The sequence below is a fragment of the Halichondria panicea genome, chromosome 5, assembly GCF_963675165.1.
Source record: "Halichondria panicea chromosome 5, odHalPani1.1, whole genome shotgun sequence".
Lineage (NCBI taxonomy): Eukaryota > Metazoa > Porifera > Demospongiae > Suberitida > Halichondriidae > Halichondria > Halichondria panicea.
In genome coordinates, this window is record NC_087381.1 from 7,495,083 (window position 1) to 7,522,273 (window position 27,191).

The following is a 27,191-nucleotide window of genomic DNA, read 5'->3' on the forward strand; positions in this document are numbered from 1 at the left end:
GAAAACTGGTTTACAGCTGTTCAATACAATTGATTGATATCAGCTGATCATGTAATAGCTTACGTTCGCAAGTTGGAGTCTCTCCATCAAATCTGCCACCGCTACCATCACCAGCATCTACACACGTCCGCACCACATTTCCTCCAGTAAGCACGTAACCTGGGTCACATCTGTAGGAGGCCAAAGTGTCAACGTCGTAAGGAGCAGTCATGTCAACATTGTAGACAATCACTCCATTGGTTATCGTTGTAAGCATATCGCAAACAGCTACAGAGAGAAAGTAAAGGCACGATAATTGTGTGTCAATCAGAATAAGATCTTACGTTCGCAAGTTGGAGCTTGTCCACTGAATCTACCACCACTACCATCACCAGCATCCTCACAAGACCTCATCTCAGAGCCTGGATTTATTATGAGCTCATAACCTGGGTTACAGCTGTAGGTGGCCTCAGTTCCAACGTCGTAAGGAGCAGTCATGTCAGCATTGTAGACAATCACTCCATTGGCTATGAACTCAAGCGTATCGCAAACAGCTACAGAGAGAAAGTAAAGGCACGATAATTGTGTGTCAATCAGAATAAGATCTTACGTTCGCAAGTTGGAGCTTGTACACTGAATCTACCGCCGCTACCGTCACCAGCATCCTCACAAGACCTCATCTCAGAGCCTGGATTTATTATGAGCTCATAACCTGGGTTACAGCTGTAGGTGGCCACAGTTCCAACGTCGTAAGGAGCAGTCATGTCAGCATTGTAGACAATCACTCCATTGGCTATGAACTCAAGCGTATCGCAAACAGCTACAGAGAGAAAGTAAAGGCACGATAATTGTGTGTCAATCAGAATAAGATCTTACGTTCGCAAGTTGGAGCTTGTCCACTGAATCTACCGCCGCTATACCGTCACCAGCATCCTCACAAGACCTCATCTCAGAGCCTGGATTTAGCACTAGCTCATAACCTGGGTTACAGCTGTAGGTGGCCTCAGTTCCAACGTCGTAAGGAGCAGTCATGTCAGCATTGTAGACAATCACTCCATTGGCTATGAACTCAAGCTCCTCGCAAACAGCTACAGAGAGAAAGTAAAGGCACGATAATTGTGTGTCAATCAGAATAAGATCTTACGTTCGCAAGTTGGAGCTTGTCCACTGAATCTACCGCCGCTACCGTCACCAGCATCCTCACAAGACCTCATCTCAGAGCCTGGATTTAGCACTAGCTCATAACCTGGATTACAGCTGTAGGTGGCCTCAGTTCCAACGTCGTAAGGAGCAGTCATGTCATCATTGTAGACAATCATTCCATTGGCTATCATCTCAAGTTCAGCACAAACAACTACAGAGAGAAATATAGATTGATTATGTACGTACATGCATTTACGTACATAATCAATAGAAATGCCCACGGCTGTACAGTATAACATAAAACATGTTTACGTGTGTGCAGTCAAGTTTGACTTACTGGGAATATCCGTTTCTCACAAACAATTGCAAAGCATGCTCATTATTAATTGAGTGCTGATATCATTGCTGTGATACTGAGTATGCTGATCTGTATGTGCAGTTAAACTCACAAATACGTTCACAGCTTGGAGCCATGCCACTGAATTCTGCCCCTGAAACCACGGTGCTGTCACTCTCTGTGGTTTCTGTGCAAGTTCTCATCTGGTCACCCACTCCAGCCATGAATCGAAAACCATCGTTACAAGTGTAAGTGGCCACAGTGTCCACAGAGTACAGAGCAGTCATGTCAGGAGAGTACGAGATCATTCCATTGGGTATCGCCTCAAGCTCCATGCATACAGCTATGGAGAAAAACGAATGAATATAATTATACTGATATGCATATTCACACACAATGTTGATGCTGGACTGTGCTTATAATGTAGATACGCATACTATAATTATTATAATACACTGCAATATATAATTATACTTACTGCACTCTCTTCTGATTGGACGGAGGGCTTGTTGATCGGCAGGAGTGAGGTAGTCCATTGTGAAGGCCTCCACTTGTGCCCTGTCAGTGATGTCAGCGATGGTTCCGTCGCTACGCCTCAGGTCTCCAGTCTGAGTTCCGCACAATCCACACGTCTCTCCCAGTGAGCTACCAGTAGCCACGGTCACAATTATTGAAGAGGGGTCACCTGAGATATAGTATCATACAATGACCTTACGCTACGCATAACAACTCACCATAATTGTGTCGCACGTTGACTCCGATTCCTCCGCCCACTCTAATCTCAGTGTAATTGTCACCTCTCTCCACCTCAACATTGGAGTCTGCATACACTGTTGTTTCACGACCAGGTACCCCGGATACCGACGATGCTGCTTCAGAGCTCTCGTAACTACCGTCCTCTCGACTGATCCACGAAGCTCTATTCTGTAATTATTAAGACAGTCAAGTTTACCAAGAGGAAATAAATATGCGGAGCATAACCAATTACACTGTATGTTCTAATTAAGAGGTAAGTCCCTCAAATTCACTCACAAAGAAAACTCCGACAGCTCCGTTATCCATACTGTCTGTGAGGAAGTCAGTGCGGACCATGAAGTCCACGCTGTTGTCACATGACTGGAGGAGGGCGTGTTCACACGTGCCCATGAATGTGTAGCTGGTGGAACGTGTGAACGGAGATACCATCATCGGGTCAGCTATGGTGCAGATTGTCATGTCAGTGGCTGTAGGAAATAATGATATAATTATTAAGGATGTTCACTTGGGCATTATAGCAAGCAAACGATAGCTATGTATAAAGCTAGCTACCTGAGTTTTGTGATACAGTAGAACCTCGATTATCCGGCCCTCGATTATCCGGAACCTCGATTATCCGGCTTGGCAGTTTTCTTTTTAATCAGATTACATAATTCAGAAAATGGGCGTGTCCCTCAAATGCGCATGCGCGTTGCAGCTGTTACCATGGAGACATGCCTGCTTTTCTTTTGCGCATGCGCAGACAACATGTGGCACTGCTGTTCATCAATAAAGTGGGTGGATCAAGGCGTGGTTTATCTATTCGATTATCCGGCATATTCACTTATCCGGCCTGCTTCTGGAACCAAGGTGTCCGGATAATCGAGGTTCTACTGTACTGAGTATGCATGCTGATGTGTGCAATTGAACTCACGAATATGTTCACAGCTTGGAGCCATGCCACTGAATTCTGCCCCTGAAACCACTGTACTGTCACTCTCTGTGATTTCTGTGCAAGTTCTCATCTGATCACCCACTCCAGCCAGGAATCGGAAACCATTGTTACAAGTGTAAGTGGCCACAGTGTCCACAGAGTATGGAGCAGTCATGTCAGGAGAGTATGAGATCATTCCATTTGGTAACGTCACAAGCTCCATGCATACGGCTATGGAGAAAAAAACATTCTCATGAATGCCAATTATTATATAATAACAAAATTGATTGCTGATTTCATCGCTGCACTTACGAACACATCTTGGTTCCTCTCCATCAAACTCTGACCTAGGATCATCAGCCGGCATCTGTTCCAGTGGTAGGCAAGTCCTCATTGAGTTGCCCACTCCTGGTACCAGTTCAAATCCATCGTCACACCTATAAGTGGCCACTGTTCCGGCAGAGTAGTTAGCCGTCCTGTCAGGAAAGTACGAGATCATCCCATTGGTTATAGCTGGGAGCTCTACACAATTACCTGTGATGTGCATGTGTTGTGTCTGGGTTACTATACGTCTTACATGTATGTAATGTCAATATGGGTTCATAGCAATGAAAACATTCCTACGTACGTATGCACACAAGAAGGCTTTACATATATACTTACGTGTGCAGTTGAGTTCAATTTGGAAAGATGTTCCGTTCCTCACAAAGACTCCTCCCTCTCCTTCTACTATCTCGCCACACTCAAGCAAGATCAGCTCACCGGGTCGTGGGAAGGTAGTGGTTTGTCCAGGGCTAGTAGTTCCTGGACTGAATCCATCAACACATTCAAACATAGCTAAAGCTCCAGCAGGAAATGGTGGGACAGGTGCGGTGTTGTAGGTCACCATCGCATTCGGTGGAACAAAGATCTGATCACATTCAGCTGAAGAAAAAATTATTGATAGTTACTGATAGCTAATACTAATATCTCGTCTACTTAAATGATCAGTTTACTCACGGTCGCAGACTGGTGTTTGAGGCGGGTCAAATACTACATCCCCTCCTTCTGATTGTACACAGATTTTGTTATCAGGTCCGTTAACAAGAGCGTAGCCAGTGTTGCAGAAGTAAGTGGCCACAGTGCCCACTGAGAAGGGATCATCATTGTATTCAACGCGTCCATTTTCAATGACTTCCAGCTCAACGCAAAGAGCTGTGTGAGAGAAGACAAGAAAGTGATTATTTATTTAGAAAGTGTGTGAATTGATTTCGATTTGCAGAAGTTTAAGTTCAAAAGAGTCCACTTACGTATCAAGACACAGCGAGGTTCCTCTCCATCAAACATCCCATCTTCCCCACAAGTCCTTGTGATGGAGCCCTCCAAAGTATACCCATCCACACATTGATAAGTGGCTACAGTGTCTATCGGTCTTGGGGAGGTGGCACTACTGTAGCTAATGACTACATTGGCCAAAGCTGGTAGATCATCACAGGTGATTTCTGTGAAAGGGAGCATTACGTAACTAACAGTTATCAGCAGTCAATCTTAGTATAGTCTTACCTTCACAGATTGGAGCTTCTTGATTAAACTGCCCGTCAGTTGCACCGATGTCCTCACACACCCGCACTTGCGTACCCACCAGTCTGTAGCCACGGTTACATACGTGGTTTGCATTTGTGTCCAGTGAATAGGGGGCCACAGTATCGGACTCGTAAGTGATCTCTCCATTTGCAAGAGACTTTAGTTCTTCACACTCGATTGCTGGAGGGAAGCAGTCATTTAATGTTATGCACTACTTTGATGTATTGCTGATAAACTTACGAATGCAAGTTGGAGCTGTCATATCGAACATTCCAGAGCCAGCGTTCTCCACACAAGTTCTGCTCACTGGGCCATTGAGGTTAAAGCCATCATTACAAGTGTATGAGGCGACTGTCCCTATCGGCCGTGGCATGTCAGCAGAACTGTAAGAAATTACTCCATTGACGATAGCAGGCAAGTCAGCGCACACAGCTGGAAAGGAATAAGTATTATAATTATACCATGAATAAATAATTATATACTACAATAGAATAGTAATATTAAAAGTCCACTCACGAATCATAGAGCATACAGGTTCCATGCCAGAAAATGTTCTGTCAGATTGACAATCTCTAGTTACATCTCCACTGAGAGTAAATCCATCTTCACAAACGTAAATGGCCGTAGTTCCGACGTCGTAATCAGGAGTGTTATCAGGAAGATAAGTGATCATTCCATTGGCTATCTCTGGCAGAGGGGGGCATTGTGCTGCAGGGAGAATGAAGCTGCATGAACAAATTATAAGGTGCTTATAGGGTACAAACACTATAGTTCAGAGTCGATGGTATTATAATTATAAGGTGCTTATTGGGTACAAACACTAGTTCTATTAACTAAGAGTCCACGGTAATTTGCCCTATTTGTACTTTCTAAGAAATGGGTTTGGGGTTTCAATACAATTGATTGATACCTGCTGATCATGTAATAGCTTACGTTCGCAAGTTGGAGCCTCTCCATCAAATCTACCACCGCTACCATCACCAGCATCTACACACGTCCGCACCACATTTCCTCCCCTGAGCACGTAACCTGGGTCACATCTGTAGGAGGCCAAAGTGTTAATGTCGTAAGGAGCAGTGATGTCATCAGTGTAGACAATCACTCCATTGGCTATCATTACAAGCTCATCGCAAACAGCTGCAGAGAGAAAGTAAAGGCACGATAATGGGGTTTGTATCATATAAATCTTACGTTCGCAAGTTGGAGCTTGTCCACTGAATGTAGCACCGCTACCGTCACCAGCATCATCACAAGACCTCATCTCAGAGCCGGGATTTATCACTAGCTCATAACCTGGGTTACAGCTGTAGGTGGCCACAGTTCTAACATCATAAGGAGCAGTCATGTCACCAGTGTAGACAATCACTCCATTGGCTATCATATCAAGCTCATTGCAAACAGCTGTATATAATTACAATTATTAATAGTATTAATTTGTGTAAGTAATGTACGGATGCACTCGGGTTCAATTCCACCAAAGCTTCCGAGGCCAGAGCCTACTTGTACATCACAGGTTCTCATTGAGTATCCGTTCATCAGTATGTAGCCACTGTTGCAGGTGTAGGTGGCCACAGTGCCATCAGGGAAGTTATCCAGTTTGTCAATATTGTACGATATCACTCCATTATCGATATCAGATAGTACATCGCAAGAACCATCTGTGTGTATATGATGGCAATTTCAGTAGCAAATTGAACAAACCGACAAGATGGGATCTATGTAGAATCTAATTCGAGCGCAAAACTATACGCTATTGGGCATTCAAAAATTGGATTATAGCCTTTCTATAATTATTAAGATTAACAACTTATGCCTGCTATGTGTCTATCGTTAATAGATAATAGAGTCAAACACACAAACAGGCCCAACCATGGCAGGCTACTACCATGCACACAAGCTAACCATGTTTTGGGGGTCAAAGTAAATAATTCATGCATGTACATGCATATACTTTAATTGGGGTATAATTTTTGAAACACCTATAATTATGAAGCACAGTATGCAAAGATACTGACCATCGCTGTCCTGTATAATAACTTGAGTAACTTTGGTACCATGCCCTGTGAATGCGCAATGAAGTCTAAGTTAGATAGACCACACCCCCTCGCGTCTTATAGTAACCACCTTGGTAACAGTTAGATTCACTCGGCTTTGCCTCAAGCTAACTACAACTGCAGAGGTTATACAGACGCATATTTTACTCCCTATATACATAGATACCTCCTATGAACAATATCTATCTGATTCACTCTGCATATATAATCATATCTTATAGGTGATTTCCAGAGAATAATGGCTAATATTTTTCCTTATACATACAGGCACTATTCAAGGTTTACTACAAAAAAAATAATAGACTGTATAGACGCAATGAAAAATTTGTGTATAGACTTTGTTTTGAGCTAGCTAGACGTACCTAGCGTCTAAGTCTATAGAAGCTAGCTACATATTACAGTCATGTTCATGAGGTCAAACAATGCAGTCAAATAATTCTTGCTCTGCATGTGGTTCTAGTCAAGGCTGTGGCTCAGAGGTAGAGGAGTATATAAGTAGTGTTGTTGACATTGCATGATAGACTCGACTTGTGCAGCAGTGCAAATGGCAGCTAGCTGCTGATATTGATAGGCTGGATCTGTGGCTTCCAGCAGAAAACCAAGCTTTAGCAATCAATCTGAATAGCTAGCATGAATAGCTCCCAGATAAACAGTAGCTTAGGAGTGTGCTTGAGTACCCTGAGCCCATCTGGATACGCACTGAATGGGGCTATTGATGTTTTTCTTTTCAGCTATTTTTGAGGATCTTGCCTGTCGCTCCCGCTCCCTAATCTTTCTTGTTTTGTTTCATTGTCACTCTTTATTCTCGTACTAAGATACATTTTCTATTTTTCTATTGAATCACGTAGAAATTGGTAAAGGATCACGAGTCCTAAAAGCAAATATCGTATGCCGGTTCATGCCGGTCTGCCGGTCCATGACATACATACCACGGACCAACGTTGAAGACTAACTAAGGGACTCGATCGCTTCGCTCTCCCCATGCAATTACTATAGTCAAGTAGTCAATAACTATTATACTACTGTTACAATATACACTTGTAAAACGTACCAAGTGTAACCAGTGTGCTCCATTGTCCATCGGCAGCAGCTGTCTTAGCTCTGACCTACAGTCGTTATTATAGAGAGACGTTGAAGAGCCTACTCACTAATTAACATACTCAAACCGAAGAACTATAACCACTTAATTATATATACCTTCAATGTTATGATTATATAATTAGCCTAGCTGAGCTACCGTATTACTAGCCTCGATCCCAGGCCGATCCGTCTCTAATTGAACGCTAGGTCGCCTCCTCGGCCTGGTATTGATTGTATCTGGGCGTGTATCTGGGCGTGCTCTTATTGGCTCCACCTCGCTCAGGTATTCGCTAAAAAAGAGCGAATTCCTAAGCGACTTAACACTAATGGTGTATGTATGAGCACCTACTCCGTAAAAGTAATTGTAATCTCATGAATAGCTCCGTAAAGCTAGCTAGCTACTATACTATGGCAATTTTTCAACGTCTTTTGATATCCAAGAAGCATTAGCATATGCACTGTCTTGTGTGAAGCAAGAAGGACTGATCCTCAAGGAACAGCAGGTCCGTGCTCTCAAGCTCCTGTCAGAAGGAAGGGACGTTTTTGTGTGGTTCCCAACTGGGTATGGCAAGTCTCTGTGCTATCAATTGCTACCCTTCTTGATGGACTACAAGCTTGGTAGGACTAAGGGTCCTCTTGTCGCCAGAAGTGTAGTTTTTGTCATCTCTCCCCTTGTGTCTCTCATGATTGACCAGGTCAGGAGTCTGAACACTGGAGGTGTTTCTGCTGCCATCCTCAGTAGTAATAAGGGAATCGACAGAAGTCTTGTTGCCACTAACAAAGATGTGTCGGATGGAAAGTACCGTCTGCTGTTCACTGCCCCAGAGGCTGTTGTTGAAGACTATCGTTGGAGGATGCTATTACTAGAGCCTCCACTCAATTCCTCTTTAGTGGCAATAGCTGTGGACAAAGCACACTGTGTTTACAAGTGGTAAGTTATTAATAACTCCCGTTGTGATTATTATGTATGTTCTGTAGGAGCTCTGACTTTCGTCCTGCCTATGCACACCTAGGTGAGCTTAGAGCATTTGCCCCTCCTGGTGCTCCAATGTTGGCTGCAACGGCTACTGTGACAGATGTTATGAGGAATGTGATTGTGGAGGTTCTCGAAATGACTGGGTGTGCTGTTGGACGCGAGCTCACAGTGAAAGGAGATGCGTCGGAACCACTCGTGTCCTTAGTCCTTTTCTTAGGGGCTGATCTTACTGGACTACTAGGGAGCTGCTCTTTGGACACTTGTTTCTGGTAGCTACGTCTGGCCAGGAGCCTGAACACCTCTATGGACTCTATCTTCTTGATACAAGAAAGACAGACAATCTTTGACAGGCCATCTGAATCACTAACAGGCAGATCCAATGCAAGACTGAGCCTCCCTGGAATATCTTCTTTGAGAGCCTTACTGCTGAACAAATGTTTATATCTTCTGTTTTGTATGGCATCAGTGCTGCAACATAACCTACAAAGAACAAACTTAGAAGCCATTAATTTTATTCAATTTTCATTTGACCACATGGACTTAATAATAATAACAAAGTCACGCCCAGATACAATCAATACCAGGCCGAGGAGGCGACCTAGCGTTCAATTAGAGACGGATCGGCCTGGGATCGAGGCTACCGTATTACTAGAATGTTTTGCGAGCATCAAACATAATTATAATTATGTAAACTTTGCGAGGGTTGATCAATATAATTTGTTCACAATAATAAAATCGCAAAACCTAAATTATTACTAGTAAATACACACAAGTACACGATCCTTTCCAGAACGCAATAGTTAGATCGCAAATTAGGGTCAATAAGTATAGCGCAAAATTTTAAGACACTTAAATTTCGTGGAATGGCCTCTAAAAGCATTTCGTTGAATAATTTTCGTGGGTTGACTGCTTACCGGAAGCCACGCCTTTAATCTTTTACGTTATAGCAAATAATTCTAGTGTTGTGTAGGATTGCTAACCCACAAAAACAGCAAAAATTAAGCACTTGAAAATTTTGTGCTATATGATATACTTCTTGCATTACTGGCAGATGTACCAATTTACTAAGCTATACTAACCCACCTGGACCATCACTCTCTCTCGATTGCTGGCAGATACCTCATCTCCAATGACGTGGAACAACTCTCTGTTGCCCTTAACAACAATTACATTATCTGAGCCAGGGTTTACAAAGTTCACATCATAGCCAGTGATTCTTCCGTAGCTCCGACGGGGAGTGGTCCATATTACAACATTGTAGAGTCCTAGCACTCGAGATGGGGCTTCAGACCCTGCAATAGAATAGATAGCTTCATGAATCAGTGCATAGTGCAGCATCAGAGTCGTAGACAGCGGGGGGGGGGCAGGGGGGCAGTTACCCCCCCTGGCATTCTAGATCTGCAATATTACTGGGAAGCAGAAGCCACCTTCTTCGCTCAAGCTACCTTTGTTTAGTTTAGCTAAGTAGCTAAGTTGGTGCCACAGCAAGTTTACAAGTTGCCATGAACAGAAATAGCTAACAGTTGACAGTTAGTAAAAATGTTCAGGTGTTATTTTTCCACCTGCAAACATGAGCTATATATGGCCATAGAAATATGGCGGGGGGGGGGGGCTTCAGCCCCTGGAGCCCCCCCCTTCCTATGCCACTGTGAATAATTCAAATAATAAACAATATCTGTGTATTTAATTTCCATAGCCTCCAGGCACTCACTTGTATCCCCTGTCATGGCAACGACCTCACAGCTCCTGCTCTGCCCTCCCTCCTCCTGACCACTCACTCCATTCTCAGGGATCACTCGAATGGTGTAGGTGGTGAGTGGCCGCAGACCAGACACTGAGTAGTCCACCAGGGTATCTTGTTTGACATACGGCCTCCTGTTGTGTTGAGTGAAGGTCTGGTTGTCCTCAGAGTAGAATATGTTGTAGTAGAAATCGTCTCTCCCAGTGATCTCAGGCCTCTCCCAACGCACAGTGATGGAGTTACCTCGAGTTCTTTGTTGAACTAACTCTATGTTTCTGCATACACCGGAGGGAGCTGTGTATATGCGTGTATATATCGTGGGGAATTAAGTGATAGAGATATCCATAGACTGATGTCATTCTTAACTACGGTATCTTTAACCTCAATCATATCAAAGGATACAAACCACAAACCATAACGCACTTAGCAACATGACCACGCAACCATGCACATGCACACATGCTCAATTTTTAATCAGCTAGCAGCATACAGAGAAAGGAAGGATTGGAAACAAAGGTACCCTCGAGTAACATCCGCTTTACCCCGCGGTTTATTTAAGGCTGTCTTTACAAGCCAGAGCTGTAGATGGGCGTGGCTCGGCTAGCTAAGCTGATGGCCTATTTCTACATAATAAACCATGCACTAGCAAATATGCTTATTCTATGCAACTTTCTTATATTATATACCTAGTTATAACCAGCACGCTTACACGTTATAGCAATAAAAGACTCGATCATTAATATAACACTTGGAAGTTTATAACTTCACTGAAATGTCTCCTTCACTGGGTGTGGTCAGTCATTAGCAAGTACTAGGTACAAATGGTTCACAGAATTGGCGTGTTTTAAATTACTGAAAGAGATGATGTTTTTGAGCGAGTTATACTCAGAAAAAGTTGAGGCTTCACTGCAGATGCAGCATTACGTGCACCACTCTGTTTCCAATCCCTCCAATCCCTGTATCTATATGAATTATGTTCAAAGCATATTGATATATAAATGTGCCATGCTGTTGCAGGCCATGGTAGATACAATCAACAATGAAGCAATTGCTACATAATAATCGACTCACACGTGCAAGGAATGTTCGGTCCCTCAAGGTTGGTCCTGTGATATCCATTGAAGCAGGTGCACTCTGGGCTGTTGGTCTCCACACTGTTACTGTTGGCAGGACAGGTAACACACGACGGTACTCCAGAGGACAGCTGCTCAACGTAGGTACCAAGGGGACATTGAGGACCTGAAACAAAAAGAGCACAATATTTGAACAAAAATTATAATTATAGACATAATAATTATAGAGAAGCAACAATGCCGAATAATTACTTAAACTAACTTGTGCTTGTTGGAACTTACTTTGACACTGGCTATAAGCCACACAGAGCAACAGAAGAATTGCTGTTGATTGAAGTTGCAGTAATTTGCTCATGGCTTCCGCAGGAGAGTCACAATGCATGCATAAACTTGTCAAGTATATGCAATTTGTTGAGAGCATGCAGCATCAACTGATCTAGATATTGCATTGTTGCTACTCCAAGTTTTATATGCATACATGTATAACCACATTGTGTGCATTGAACGCCCACGGCAGGAAGCATATAACAATTATGCTGTACATGCATGCACTCAAACAATACCTTGTCTATATATTATTTAAAGTATATATATAAGGTGCATCCTCTCAGACCCTATACAGACCCTATATATAAGGAAATTTTTATCCCTTAATATTATGCGATCGAATGTGTTCTTCGAGGGTATAAATATCAGTGGTTTTTGCTGATTAAGCATGTACCGCAAACATCTATATATCCACGAATTTAATATCGCATATATACATGCATGCATGCATGCTGCAAAAAGGCTGCTATTCCGTGAAAATTAAACCTGCTTTGTAATAGTCATTCCGCAAAAATGTATACCTGGTATATAATTATGCTAAGCACTACATGCATGTGTGTATTTATTGCCCAGTGAGTGGGCAGATCAAAGCAATCCATCACTATACCAGCAACAGTATATAACTGATGCAGTGCAATTATAATAATTATGGCATGTTACGCTGCGTGTAAAAAATTCAGTAAACAAAATCTGTTTTTGACTTATGTACCACCCAATACCGTATAGCGGGTATAATATTATTTCGAGGGTATAATGTTCACGGTTTTCGCGGATTGAGCCTGTACCCACGAAAATTTATATCTTTATTGAATAGTAGGCGTGTTCAGTATTATTGACCACATGCACCTATATCGACAATAAAAAGGAATCAAGAGACAAGGACGCCGGTATAGCCAGCTAGCTTGCTCTATATACCAGGGCCGTAGATAGCTTAGGTTTGCAGGGGTGGCAAAATAACAGCTGAACATTTTTACTAAAAAAAAAGGTCATATCCTCTGAGTATGGCAACTTCCAACTTGCTGTGGCACCAACTTAGAGCAACTAAAACAAGGTAGCTTAAACTAGGAAGGTGACTTCCCATGCAGAGGCGCAGTGGAGCTCAGAATTTTACCTAAAAAAAGGTTGTAACTTATTCTCAGCAGTCAGCATGCGCATCAGATAGCCCTTCCCACATCTTATTGGGTATGTGCAGATCAATAATTTTAGCAGATCTGAGAATGCCAGGGGGAACTGCCCACCCTGCCCCCTGCTGTCTACGGCCCTGTCTACGTCTACTGTATCCTTTGACTATGGCCTGCACAGCAAACGTTCTGCTATAGAGGTGGAGGACATAATTATATAGTGCCTCACTGATTCTATTAGGCCTGGATTCGAGGCTAACGGTGTGGAGGTACAGCTGCATGTTGATGTGTGCATGCGCCAAAAGGCTGGAACTCCGACCACGAAATAAAATCCGCGAAATCCTTTGTAGTGGTCCATCCGCGAAAATTTATACCCTCGAAATATACCCGCTATACGGTAACTCAATTGGTCCCTTTTATAGGCTGCACTAGTACTACTTGTGGGAAGCAATTTAATTATGTATATCACTTATTTATATAGCTGTGTACAATTACAATCATAATACATAAAGCAATGAAAACAGAAGACATGCAAAACCAGGCCCTTACCTACTAAATAGATTCTCTTGGAGCCGTGTTGAGACTCAGAGTTCCTCTCAAACCCTCAAAATGTGTATAAATGTGTGGTGATATTACTTTAGCCTCGAGAACAGACCCCCGGTGATGGAGGCCCTGGTTTGGTTAGCGATCTTTACCAAATCAAAATAATGAGCTTGACCTTTTTACACCGAAATAACATGCCCTTGAATTCGTGTTTTGAACACGCCCTCGAAATTGCACCCACATGGACTAAAAAATTACAGATAGAACAACACTCAGAACAGTATGGTTATAGGGGATATGTCAAATCTCCACTGACTAGACAATGACTACAATGTGTGATGCGAGAAAGAGACAGTTCTCCAAGGAGTTAAAGAAGCTGGGCAGGCGCTGATTATCAATTAACAACCATGTGAAGTGCAGTTTGGTGGCTTCACAAAGTGAGACTGTATAAAACCACAGCCCTCCACTAGTAAACAGTTTGGCTCTTCTGCACAGACCAAAAGAAGTGCAAGTGCTCAAGCCAAGCCATTCAAAATACATTGGAGATCGTTTGCATAGAGTCGGTGCAAGCATTGCAAGATGAGTTCTTCCATGCTTCTGCTGTGGACTGCAGCACTGGCTGCTTTGTTTGCAAAAGGTGAGAGGATAATCATGTCTACATTTATTGCACACACTAAACCTAGTATGGTTGGTCTACTGTGCATTGCAGGAGAGGCTCCCATGTGTATGTATTGTATGTAGACAATTGAACATTGCAACGGACTCATCTGTATATAGCCTCGATTCCAGGCTGCAGGGAGCTGGAGTCGAGGATAATCTGTATGCTGTGTGCTGCAAACCACAAAACCACATTATTGGTGTTTTGGTAGACAGGCTTGCTGATTTTCTCACTGTTTATTGACCCGTATGTGTGTAGGACTAAAACCGCCAACCCATAGCGTGACTATCTGCAGTATCCATATTTGTATAGTTTGCGTATTATCTTTCATTACTAAAATCTTGCACAAAAGTAATATAAGACTTGTTGCATATCTTGGCGACCACAACATAGCTATATTTTTGACCTGTTATGGTCTAATTGTAGCTGATCAAAGCAGGTCCCAGATGTGCAACACCCACTCATATTATCACCTTTAGAGCTTCAGAAACTTCCAAGTTTAGCTCATATTTCCAGTCAACTTTATGTGGTAGAATCCTTAGGTTGGTTGGTCACTAATAGATACCACTATAAAGGATTATATTACCACACGTTTTTGAATGCAAAGAGAATGGCATCTGGTGCACATCTGCCCTGAATGGTGTTGATTGGAGCTGTTAACACTTTATTGGTTTATTAGTGGTGCCACTGTAGTTCTATGTGCTCACATTCCGACAACTAGCTTTACCTTCAGCCTTGCGATTTTCCACTTATCAAATGTCTTTGCATCAATATTAGTGGATGTTTCATTTACACACAAACACACACTACTACATTTTCAACATCGTCAATGCTATATATAATTATGTTAATAAATTAATTTGCTCTGAGAAAATCTCGACCTACCCCAAAAATCCAATTGTACCATGCATGGGTATCAGATAGTCTCGCGGGCCACTGCTGATTGAACTGATTTTTATCAGTATTCAAAGTATGGCCTGCGAGACTAGGTACCAAAAATATAGTGTTTGTAATGTATATACACATGCATATCCTTGTCCCCCTCCAGCTACACCTCAGGCTATTGATGGTTGCTTCGTGGACACCTCTTGTTCATCACCTGCTACCGAGGGATCCTTCACTGATGCCGAGTCTTGTTGTATAGCAGATAGTCCTCTAGCGTACAGTGTCGGTGGAGCCTGTACTGAGTGTATAGGTGAGCCAGGCTAGTGTGCATAGCCTCTAGCGTACAGTGTCGGTGGAGCCTGTACTGAGTGTATAGGTGAGCCAGGCTAGTGTGCATAGCCTCTAGCGTACAGTGTCGGTGGAGCCTGCACTCAAGTGGGATCTATTAGTGGTCACGTACAGTATCTACGGTTCGAAAATACACGGCAATAAAATTATTGAGATGACATAGTCATGTACATGTGTGAGACTAATTTTCCGTGCATATACACACAGTAAAAACACTTACGTTTATATGAGATGCATCATCGTATTTTTTTTAGTGTCATTTTAACAGAAATGTATGTCTAGAAGATGCGTTTCTGTTTTATGTTACTGTCGATTACTGTGCAGCGAAGGCTAAGAGATATACAATACTAAAGTTACTGTGGTTTGCTTGTCTGTGCAGTGGTTGGCTGGTTGGATACGGCACTAGAGCTAGTGGAGAACGGACAACAAGTGAACTTGCCGTTTGGGTACGCGAAGGGGACACCTCCTCCGGGGTTCCTACGACTGGCCGTCTCTCATACTCCGGGCACCGCTGAGCGTGAGTTGAACTTTGTACTCGTAATGGCATCATTACATCGTATGCTCGCCTTAGGCATTATTGTACATCAGGGTATATGGACAATTTATAATATATTTTCTATGCCTCAATAATTTGATTGATTGCTTATTGTTGTATGTATGTACTTTACGCATGTATGCTTTTATTATAGCTCCTCAGTACACACAAGGCCTATCTATATAATTATACTGCATGCTTTCGGATTATTTATCAAGAAAAGTACGCCGAAAATGAGCAAAAAATTATTATTACCACCTCACAACACACACACACACACACACACACACACACACACACACACACACACACACACACACACACACACCACACACACACCCACACACACACACACACACACACACACCCACACACACACACACACACACACACACACACACACACACACACACACACACACACACAACACACACACACACACACACACACCATGTGAAGTCTTCCGTGATTACACGCCTCCTGCCACCACTACATTCACCCTCAGAGCAAACACTCCTCCACTTCTTGTGACCGTGTCTGCTCAAGGAGATCAAGTGAGCCAATGCTACCATGGTTTTATCAGAAATCAATGCTCATCACATATTTGCTCCATACATTTCTTGTAGTACTGCATGTACATGATTGTCTAAGCTTTCAAATTGGTTGTGGAGATCAAGTCAAATTTTCTTCAATTTGATCTTACGATAATTATGTACACGTAGGCGTCAGAATAATTATTAGTCAAATAAACTTACATACGAGCACTTTTTAACTCAACACACAAATAATGTGCCTCTAAGTGTTTTATATAGTAACTAAGACTACGTATTTACTATCTAGAGATGTACCGACCATCACCACCACCACCGACCATGAAGTGGGCACATCCCTCCATACTCATACCATAGTGCTACTAAATGATACAATTACTTAACAATTCATTCGAGGCCTGTATGTACAATCTAGAATTTGATCGTAGAATTAATCACAAAATGTTTTCGTACGTACCGTTAAAATTCACCAAACGCATAATTTTATGTTCAATAATTTCTAGCACTACAGTAACTTCCATTATACCCTCTCTCTTACGTAGGTGAGTCAAGAAGGATTAGAGACATTCACGGTGCAGCTGGCACGTGATGGTGGTCCTGTCATTCCTGTCGGTGTGTTCCTGAGGAGCACACTCGTTGTCAGCATCATTGACGATACAGGTAAACCGCATCAAAGGGTTTAGACCACATCAAAGGGTTAATTATAATTATAATATTATGTGTACACACCCACTCATCCACACATGCACCCCCACACATACACACCCACTCATCCACACACCCCACACATACATACATCCCCCCACACACACATACAGTTGTGACAATCAGTTGGACTGAGCTCGACTACGGTGCTCCAGAACGCAATGCTGTCATGAACGGGAACATTCAGACAAGCATTCAACTAGCCGCCCCCATTGTCATCACGGTCACACCCCTCACATACTCACAAGCACAGGACAGAGGTTTCACGATTCCTGCTGAACTACCACCGCCCTGCTCAGGTTCAGACTAATAATTATAATTATAATATTAGTGGATATTTTGGGATTATGCCTGTTAACTAATACAAGTACATAGGTGTGCATGTACGTATATACGTGTAAATAATATGATGCTCAATATTACGTATATACATGTGATTGAAATTGTATCTGCATTTTTTGCATAATTTTCACCGTAGTTTTCTAGGGTTGTATGTAGTTATAATAATTATGAGTACATAGCTGGATGCATTATACGTGTGTAAATAGTCTGGTGCTCAAAACTACATGATTGTATAATAAGGAAATTGTATCTGCGTAGCGTTACAATTCTTTTTTTTTCACTCTTCCACCATAGTTAACGACTTTGACCCCACCCCCTTGACAATCACCATACCGGCTAGTACTGGTGCTATCAACATTGTGGCTGTGGCCATTACCGTGATTGATGACCTCCGTGACGAACTGGACGAAGGATTCTTGGCAGTGTTGGAGTTAAGCAGCGCTGAGTTCCCAAATCTGGTTGCTTTTGATGCGACCACTAGAGTGGCACTCGGCAGGGTTCTCGATAATGATGGTAAGATAACATGCATACTAATGGACGTATTTGTAACTTATCACCCCACCAACTGCACCCCACACACCCACCCACACACATCCACACTCACGCCCACTCACCCACCCACCCACACACAGACACTCTTATCGGCTTCGAGTTCCCCAGCTACACATACCCGGAGCTAGCTACCGACAGCCAACAAACTATCCGTCTAATCAAAGAAAGTCTCTCGGATATAACCGTTTCCGTGGTGATCTCCGTATTAGCCGAGACTCCGCCCAATTCTGACGCGGCCAGCGAGAACGACTATAGTCTAATTGAAACCATCGTGTACGAATTTTCGCCCGAGGACGATTTTGAAGACTTTACGTTTACTGTAGTGGCTGATGAAAATGTGGAGATGTTGGAGGGGGTGGTGTTGAGGGTGTCGGGGGCGGATGGATCTGCCTCCGTTCTCCCAGGAACTAACCCCACCACTAACGTGTTCATTACTGACACCGATGGTAAGGACAATAACAAGTATCACTGTACGTAGTTATATGTACGTAAACTGTGTGCGCATGCTGTGTTGCAGCAATAATTATGTTGATGTGACCATTCAGTGTGAAGATTTACTATTTTCACTTCATTGCTGAAAAACGTCTCACTGTTTTTTTGCTTCTGTGTTACTAAATACCCCCCCTCCACACACACACACACACACACACACACACACACACACACACACACACACACACACACACACATAGAGCTTGTGATTGGGTTCACTCAGACAGCCTATGATGTGTCTGAAGACATTGGCGATGCTCTAATTGAAGTGGCAGTGCTGAGTGGAGTACTGGCTGATGGAGTATCAGTTGATGTAGAATTCACAACTACATTTGGGGGATCAGCAGCAGGTAAGGAAGTTGTACGTTACCTACTACATCTTATACGTATAATTATACCCATACATGTTATACTTACCTAAGTAGATGTGTGAGTAGCCACCATACATTAGTCTGGTCACTGCTAACGAATTACCCCCCCCACACAACACACACACCACACACCCACACCCACACCACACCCACACAGATGGCTCTGACTACACTGCTGTGACTCGTACCCTCACCTTCACCTCGACCATCACCAGTATCCCAGTGCCTGTCCGCATTCTGGATGATGATGTGTACGAAGCGGCTGAGTTATTCATCACCAATCTTAACGACGCTTCACTGGACCGTGTTACTCTGAATCCAGCATCTGCTGTCGTTAATATCATGGACGAAGATGGTGAGTGCCAAAAATTCTGTGTGCTAGCTGACTGATAACTCTATAAGCTTTTTCTAAATTTCAGCCGTTTTATATCAACTTTGTTTGATCGAGTGCCCATAACTTGATTAAGAGGATTTTCCATGCAATTTCTGAACTAATTGATGCATATAGCTCGCGATCATTTTGTTTGGATACACATTTTGTGGTTGGTCGAAATCCAGAAAAGCAAATAACTTGTATTTTGTTGTTCCAAATTTCAGTCATTTTCATAGCTAACACACACACACACACACACACACACACACACACACACACACACACACACACACACACACACACACACACACACACACACACACACACACACACACACACACACACACACACACACACACACACACACACACACACACACACACACACACACACACACACACACACACACACACACACACACACACACACACACACACACACACACACACACACACACACACACACACACACACACACACACACACACACACACACACACACACACACACACACACACACACACACACACACACACACACACACACACACACACACACACACACACACACACACACACACACACACACACACACACACACACACACACACACACACACACACACACACACACACACACACACACACACACACACACACACACACACACACACACACACACACACACACACACACACACACACACACACACACACACACACACACACACACACACACACACACACACACACACACACACACACACACACACACACACACACACACACACACACACACACACACACACACACACACACACACACACACACACACACACACACACACACACACACACACACACACACACACACACACACACACACACACACACACACACACACACACACACACACACACACACACACACACACACACACACACACACACACACACACACACACACACACACACACACACACACACACACACACACACACACACACTAGCACATGCACCACACACACACACACTAGTACATGCACCAAGGGCAAAACTCACATCATTATTATCAACTGATTTTTTCTTGCAGAAGTGATAATAGAGTTTGACCCTGTGAGCTATGGAGTGAGTGAAGGGTCACCAGGTGAACTGGTGTTGGTACTCAGAGGAGAGTCCGCAGTAGCAGTCTCAGTGGACCTCACCACTCGGGACGGCTCTGCCACAGGTGAGCAGTGGAGTGGGCGGGGGTGTGCATGGGGAGACTTGAACGTACATGTATAAATTAATTAACTGAAGTGTTGTTAAATTGTACGTAGAATCAATTAGTGTTTAGTTTTGTAAATTAGATGTTGTTAAAAAAACCAGTGATTATATAATTTTTATCGCCCACACACACACACGCCCACACAGCTCCCGGTGACTACACTACGCTAACACAAACAGTGACCTTTTCACCCGGCCAGACGTCCCAAACTGTATCCGTGGCAACGATATCCGACCAATCAGCAGAGGACGTTGAACAGTTTACGGCCGTCCTTAGCAACCCATCGCCAGGAGCCAGAATTGGTGCCGATGTTGCCACGGTAACCATTAGTGACGACACCATTGTGTTAGTGGAACTGTCTCCTCTTTCGTTCTCAATGAGAGAAGATGGGGGTGTGGCAATGTTCACTGTTACCAAGGTAACTGATACCACTCGGAGCATCACTGTACTCTTCAGTACTGTCGACGGAACGGCTCTAGCTGGTGAGAAAAAAGAGTTAAAGTTAAGGGTTAAAGTTAAGGGTTAAGTGGTACATTTTGGGTAATGTATAATTCTTTTGCAACATTTTCCCCTCTTTTTCTGCCTCCACAGGGTCCGACTATACGGCTGTTAGTGAACGCAGAGTGACCTTTGCACCCGGTGAATTTATGCAGATCGTCTCTGTGATGCTAATGGATGACGAAGTGTACGAGCTGTCAGAGGATTTCATTGGTCGCCTGAGTTTGGAGGCAGGGTCTAGTGGAGTGAGCATTGGGCAGGACAGCTCTGTCGCTACTATTGAGGACGAAGATGGTGGGTGTGGTTTTATAAGGAGGGTGGTGTGTGTAACTGCATGTGTATTTGAATTCTGCTACAAACTTTTTTCTGCAGTGGTCCCGGCCGGCCAGTGCATTGTTTAGGGGCAGACTAAGTGCTGCATGCATTCCGGGCTGTATTATACTACACAGGTCCAAACACAGTCATGCTATAATATATTTATGGAGATACTTTGCATGGTACCATGTCTGTTTAGTAACACACACACACACTCCCCCCACCCCCACACTTACACACACACACACACACACACACACACACACACACACACACACACACAGTGCTTGTGATTGGGTTCACTCAGGAGGTGTACGACGTGACTGAAGACATTGGCGATGCTCTAATAACAGTGCAAGTGCTGAGTGGAGAACTGGCTGATGGAGTATCAGTTGATGTAGAATTCACAACTGCATTTGGGGGATCAGCAGCAGGTAAGGAAGTTGTTACCTACTACATTCAAGCAGAGATTAAGGCAGCTAGGGATGTGTCCACACTGGTCTGTGGTGGGGATGGAGTACCTCAGCGGATGGAACGTTTATTACACAGATTCTATAATTATCGTCTAGCAATTACAAATCATGCCATATATATTAACCATGCAATCGCTAATTACTGACATTCCTGACATTGTTATCAGCATTAGTACAGAGCTAAGCACTAGAGCACTAGCACATTATACAAATGAGGAAAGTTATATTACCCCCTACCCACCCACACACCCACTCACACACCCACACACACACCCACACCACACCCACACAGATGGCTCTGACTACACTGCTGTGACTCGTACCCTCACCTTCACCTCGACCATCACCAGTATCCCAGTGCCTGTCCGCATTCTGGATGATGAGGTGTACGAAGCGACTGAGTTATTCATCACCAGTCTTAACGGCGCTTCACTGGACCGTGTTACTCTGAATCCAGCATCTGCTGTCGTTAATATCATGGATGAAGATGGTGAGTTACAATAATTATGACTAGAAGCCTATAGAAACTGTTACTTGCACTTCATTGATCCTTGAACAACTAGCAGCACGCACACACACACACACACACACACACACACACACACACACACACACACACACACACACACATACCCACACACACACACTACTGTATATATACCTTGCTGCGCATGCACACATACTGAAGCAATACACACATAATTATTATTATTTTTTCTTGCAGAAGTGATAATAGAGTTTGACCCTGTGAGCTATGATGTGAGTGAAGGGTCACCAGGTGAGCTGGTGGTTGTGCTCAGAGGAGAGTCCGCAGTAGCAGTCTCTGTGGACCTCACCACTCAGGACGGCTCTGCCACAGGTGAGCAGTGGAGTGGGCAGAGTGGGAGGGTGTGTGGAGAGATTGACTTGAATGTACACGTATAAATTAATTGGTAGATTGCTAGAATGTTTGCATGGTATATTCATACTTCACTAAGTGGTGTTAATTAATTTGTATGCACGTAAAACCAATTAGTGCTGGGTTGTAAATTAGTATGTTAAACAAACTGGTTGATTCTGTAATGTTTCATTACGTATCGCACACACACACACACACGCCCACACAGCTCCCAGTGACTACACTACGCTAACACAAACAGTCACATTTTCTCCCGGCCAGATGTCCCAAACTGTATCCGTGGCAACGATATCCGACCAATCAGCAGAGGACGTTGAACAGTTTACGGCTGTCCTTAGCAACCCGTCATCAGGAGCCAGTATTGGTGCCGGTGTTGCCACGGTAACCATCAGTGACGACACCATTGTGTTAGTGGAATTGTCTCCACTCTCATTCTCAATGAGAGAAGATGGGGGTGTGGCAATGTTCACTGTTACCAAGGTAACTGAAACCACTCGGACCATCACTGTACTCTTCAGCACTGTCGATGGAACGGCTCTAGCTGGTGAGAAAAGAGTTAAGGTTAAGGGTTAAAGTGCACGTTAGGGGCTCAGTTTGAGCTAGTGACATGCATGTCTAATAATAATTATTATTGTTGATTATACACAGTCATATTTTTTTTACTTTGATCCAAATCCAAACTAAATGACGGGCAGTCAAACACAAAATTGCCACACAAACGTAATTATTGAGATCTCTATACAAGTAATTACTATACACATCTTATTATGACCAGCCACTCAACGTGTTTGCCCCCCCCCCCCCACACACACAGGATCTGATTACACTGCTGTTAGTGATATTGATGTGACCTTTGACCCTAATGAGACGGTGCAGACAGTGTTTGTGACAATTCTTAATGATGAAATTTTAGAAAATGATGAAAATTTTGCCGGTCGACTGTCACTACCTGGCGGAGCTACGGGCATTATGATTGGTCAAAGCGTATCCACGGCAACTATACAAGATGAAGATGGTGAATTTTATACATTGGAAAAATAATACTCAGTTTTTTAAATAATATTATTAATTTTTGTACTCTCTCCCTGCTCTACAGATGTGACCGTTGAATTTGATCCTGCCTCGTACAATGTGATGGAAGGGGGTGTGGTCAACTTCAGGGTGGTGCTGAGGGGAGAGACTTCCGTTCCAGTGGATGTGGCTTTTGCCACTCGAGATGATACAGCTCAAGGTAATTATTGCGATGGTCTAGTGATTTAAAATGTGATCACGATTCAATATTATTTTCAATTACAGCTCCTGGAGATTATAGTTCAGTTGCCATGACGTTGACCTTTAGCCCCGGTGTCTCGGAGCTACTCGTTCCAGTACAGACTACTGAGGACCAACTGGCCGAACCTGTCGAGAATCTGATTGGACGCCTGTCTGCGGTGTTCGGTAGTGGGCAACGGGTTATTCTAGGAGTTGATCAAGCTACGGCCGCCATTGAGGACAACGATGGTGAGAGAAAATAATAGCATCCCTGTATATGCAACCGTACATGCTCTACGGCCCTCGACTACTAATTACTACTGAGCCAATATCTGGGTGCTTTAATTTTTACGTAGTCAATGATTTTCGAGGGTAAAATTTTTTGCATCATACGGTACGTACTCAGTGTACATTGTAATATAATAATTATTGTCATAAAATTATGCTGGTGAAGTTTTGTACCGGAGAATAATATCGCTAATCTATAGCTGTAGCAGATATTCTTAAGTTAGCAATTCTGTTACGTTATAACACATTCCTATTTATCAGTATTGTAGCCTTACTTTGAACTCTTGCCCCCCCCCTCTCTCGTCTACAGATGTGGTGATAGAGTTTGAGCCGGTAGTGTACAGCGTGAGTGAGGGCATGTCAGCCATGTTGACCGTGGTGTTGAGAGCACCCTCTGCTAACACTGTCACCGTGGAGATCAGCACCATCGATGGATCTGCAACCAGCGGTGTGTAATGTGTACCTGCTGTCTGTGTGTACACATGCAATATCTCTAGAATTGTATCGTAATTATTCTGATTATATTTATATAATTATGATGAAGAGTTCAGCCTGTCTATAGTATCAATACGTATACAATTACTGTACAGTGTCTTATAAGAGATTTCACAAGACCTTAATTGATGTTATGACTTAATTCTGCAGTTTTTCAATCTCTATCCTTGAACTAATATTTTTTAAGTGTATAGTGAAACCTGTTTCTATAGTGGTCACCTTTAGGCCGTAAGGTATAGACCAAATTATAGAGGGTGGCCTGCTAACACAGGTCCAAACACATGCTATGGAGACTTTGAGGCCCATTAACCTGGCTGTATTATAGAGGGTGGCCTGCTAACACAGGTCCAAACACATGCTATGGAGACTTTGAGGCCCATTAACCTGGCTGTATTATAGAGGGTGGCCTGCTTATAGGGACACCACAATAGACAGCCTACTATTCTAATTGCTTGCTCATATTTACAGCTTCTAGTGATTTCAATCAACTTCTTTCTCAAATCGTAACTTTTGCTCCCGGAGTTCTGAGACAGACCATTCCCGTGGCAACACTCCCCGACCAATCAGCTGAGAGCACTGAGCAGTTTACAGCCGTCCTTAGAAACCCGTCACCAGGAGTAATCATTGGCAGTGCTGACACAGCAACTATTTCCATTGAAGACACTACAGGTACATATTCTACGTTCTCATGAATTATGGAAGTAAGGGTTTGGTGATTTTGATTTGACAAATCTTGAAGACGTAATGTCCCCAGACACTGCACACTCACACCCACAGTCCACTCATCCACCACTCACACCACACACTCATACACCCACACCCCTCACAGACGTAGTGATAGAGCTGGATCCACTGGTGTATCAGGTGACAGAGGGACAAGATCGCATTGTCCGCTTCAGGGTAGTCAAACGAACACCCACCACACGACAAGTGGAGGTGCTCTTCAGCACTGTCGACCAATCAGCAGAAGGTGGGTGTAGTCAATTGTATAGTCACGGCCTGCTAAACTATCATACAAAATATATTGGTTTGTATTACAAAATTGTTCACTAATTATTTCAGCTCCTGGTGATTACACGGCTCGTAGTGATGTTATTGTGACCTTTGCACCCTCTGTTACGGACCAGGAAGTGGAGGTGACAATCTCCAACGATGGTGTGTATGAACTACTCGAAGAGTTCATAGGTCAAATCAGTCTCCCCTCGGACAGTGAGGGGGTGGTCCTCGGAGCGGACCAGGCCACCGTTGCCATTAGCGATGATGACGGTGAGTGATGTCTTATGATGTCAGACCCGTATCAATACAATAATAATACGTATGACAATTATGCTCGAATTTGTAAAAATAAGCATAGCTATCTTTCAGCGCCCATAACTTGAATTAAGATTGTGCGTTTTCACAATTAAAAATGCATTTTGTAGCTCTTTGAAAGGCCTATCTAATGATATGCTTAGATCAGTGATTTACTTGCTGGTCGAAATGTCCTGTTTTGTGGAAAAAGTGGATATACTTAGTGCCTTGTGTTCTTTTCTAAAAATGCCTGTTGTGGAAGTAGATATATAGATATAGTATAGATCTATGCCACATGTTCTTATTGTTACGTTAACCCCCACACCAACAAAACTTCCTGCACCAACTTGCCCGTTATCAGAGGTTCCACCGTAGATCTAAGCACATGTATAATCATGTTACGTCAACCCCCCCCCCCCCCACACACACACACACAGTACTGGTGATTGGGTTTGAAGAACAAGAGTACACGGCCTTTGAGCCATCGATTGGGACCAGAGACCAGGAGGTGTGTATAATCGTGACCAGCGGACAATTAGGAGAGACACTGACCATACAACCTGAGTTCACACAAGGCACAGCTCTGGGTGAGTGGGCGTGAGGGTGTGAGGGGATCGTGTGTGAATAGATAATATAAATGATCCCCCTAGCCTGGGGCAGACCAACAGTCACTGTATTATAGAGGGTGGCCTGCTTGTACTTAGCATTTTAATACTGGCATGTAAGTGTTCCCTTAGAATTCTTGAATTATATGACATCACTTCTTCACCCATCATAATTATGACATCACTTCCACATCCCACAGAGAACGAGGACTACCGCAGTCCAACCAACAACTTCATTCTAGAGCCAGGAACCTTCCGCCCACGCGCCTGTCTCCCGGTAACCCTGTTTTCTGACGAAATTCTTGAAACAACAGAGGAGCTAACGGGGCGACTAAGGGGTGTGGTCTCAGATGGGGGCATGGTGACTGAGAATCCGGACAGAATCACCTTTGAACCCAG

At 43.4% G+C, this 27,191-nt stretch overlaps 2 protein-coding genes across 2 annotated transcripts in view; both read left to right on the forward strand.

Moving 5' to 3' along the window:
* The window catches only part of LOC135335843 (uncharacterized), a gene marked incomplete in the record, with an annotated part of 743,773 nt that overhangs the window by 668,697 nt on the left and 47,885 nt on the right, over window positions 1–27,191 (forward strand).
* On the forward strand, window positions 8,249–9,418 carry LOC135336087 (ATP-dependent DNA helicase RecQ-like). The gene is made up of 2 exons (XM_064531878.1): window positions 8,249–8,756; window positions 8,804–9,418. Exons 1-2 carry the CDS (start codon window positions 8,428–8,430, stop codon window positions 9,072–9,074), a joined length of 600 nt encoding a protein of 199 aa, XP_064387948.1. The 5' UTR covers window positions 8,249–8,427; the 3' UTR covers window positions 9,075–9,418.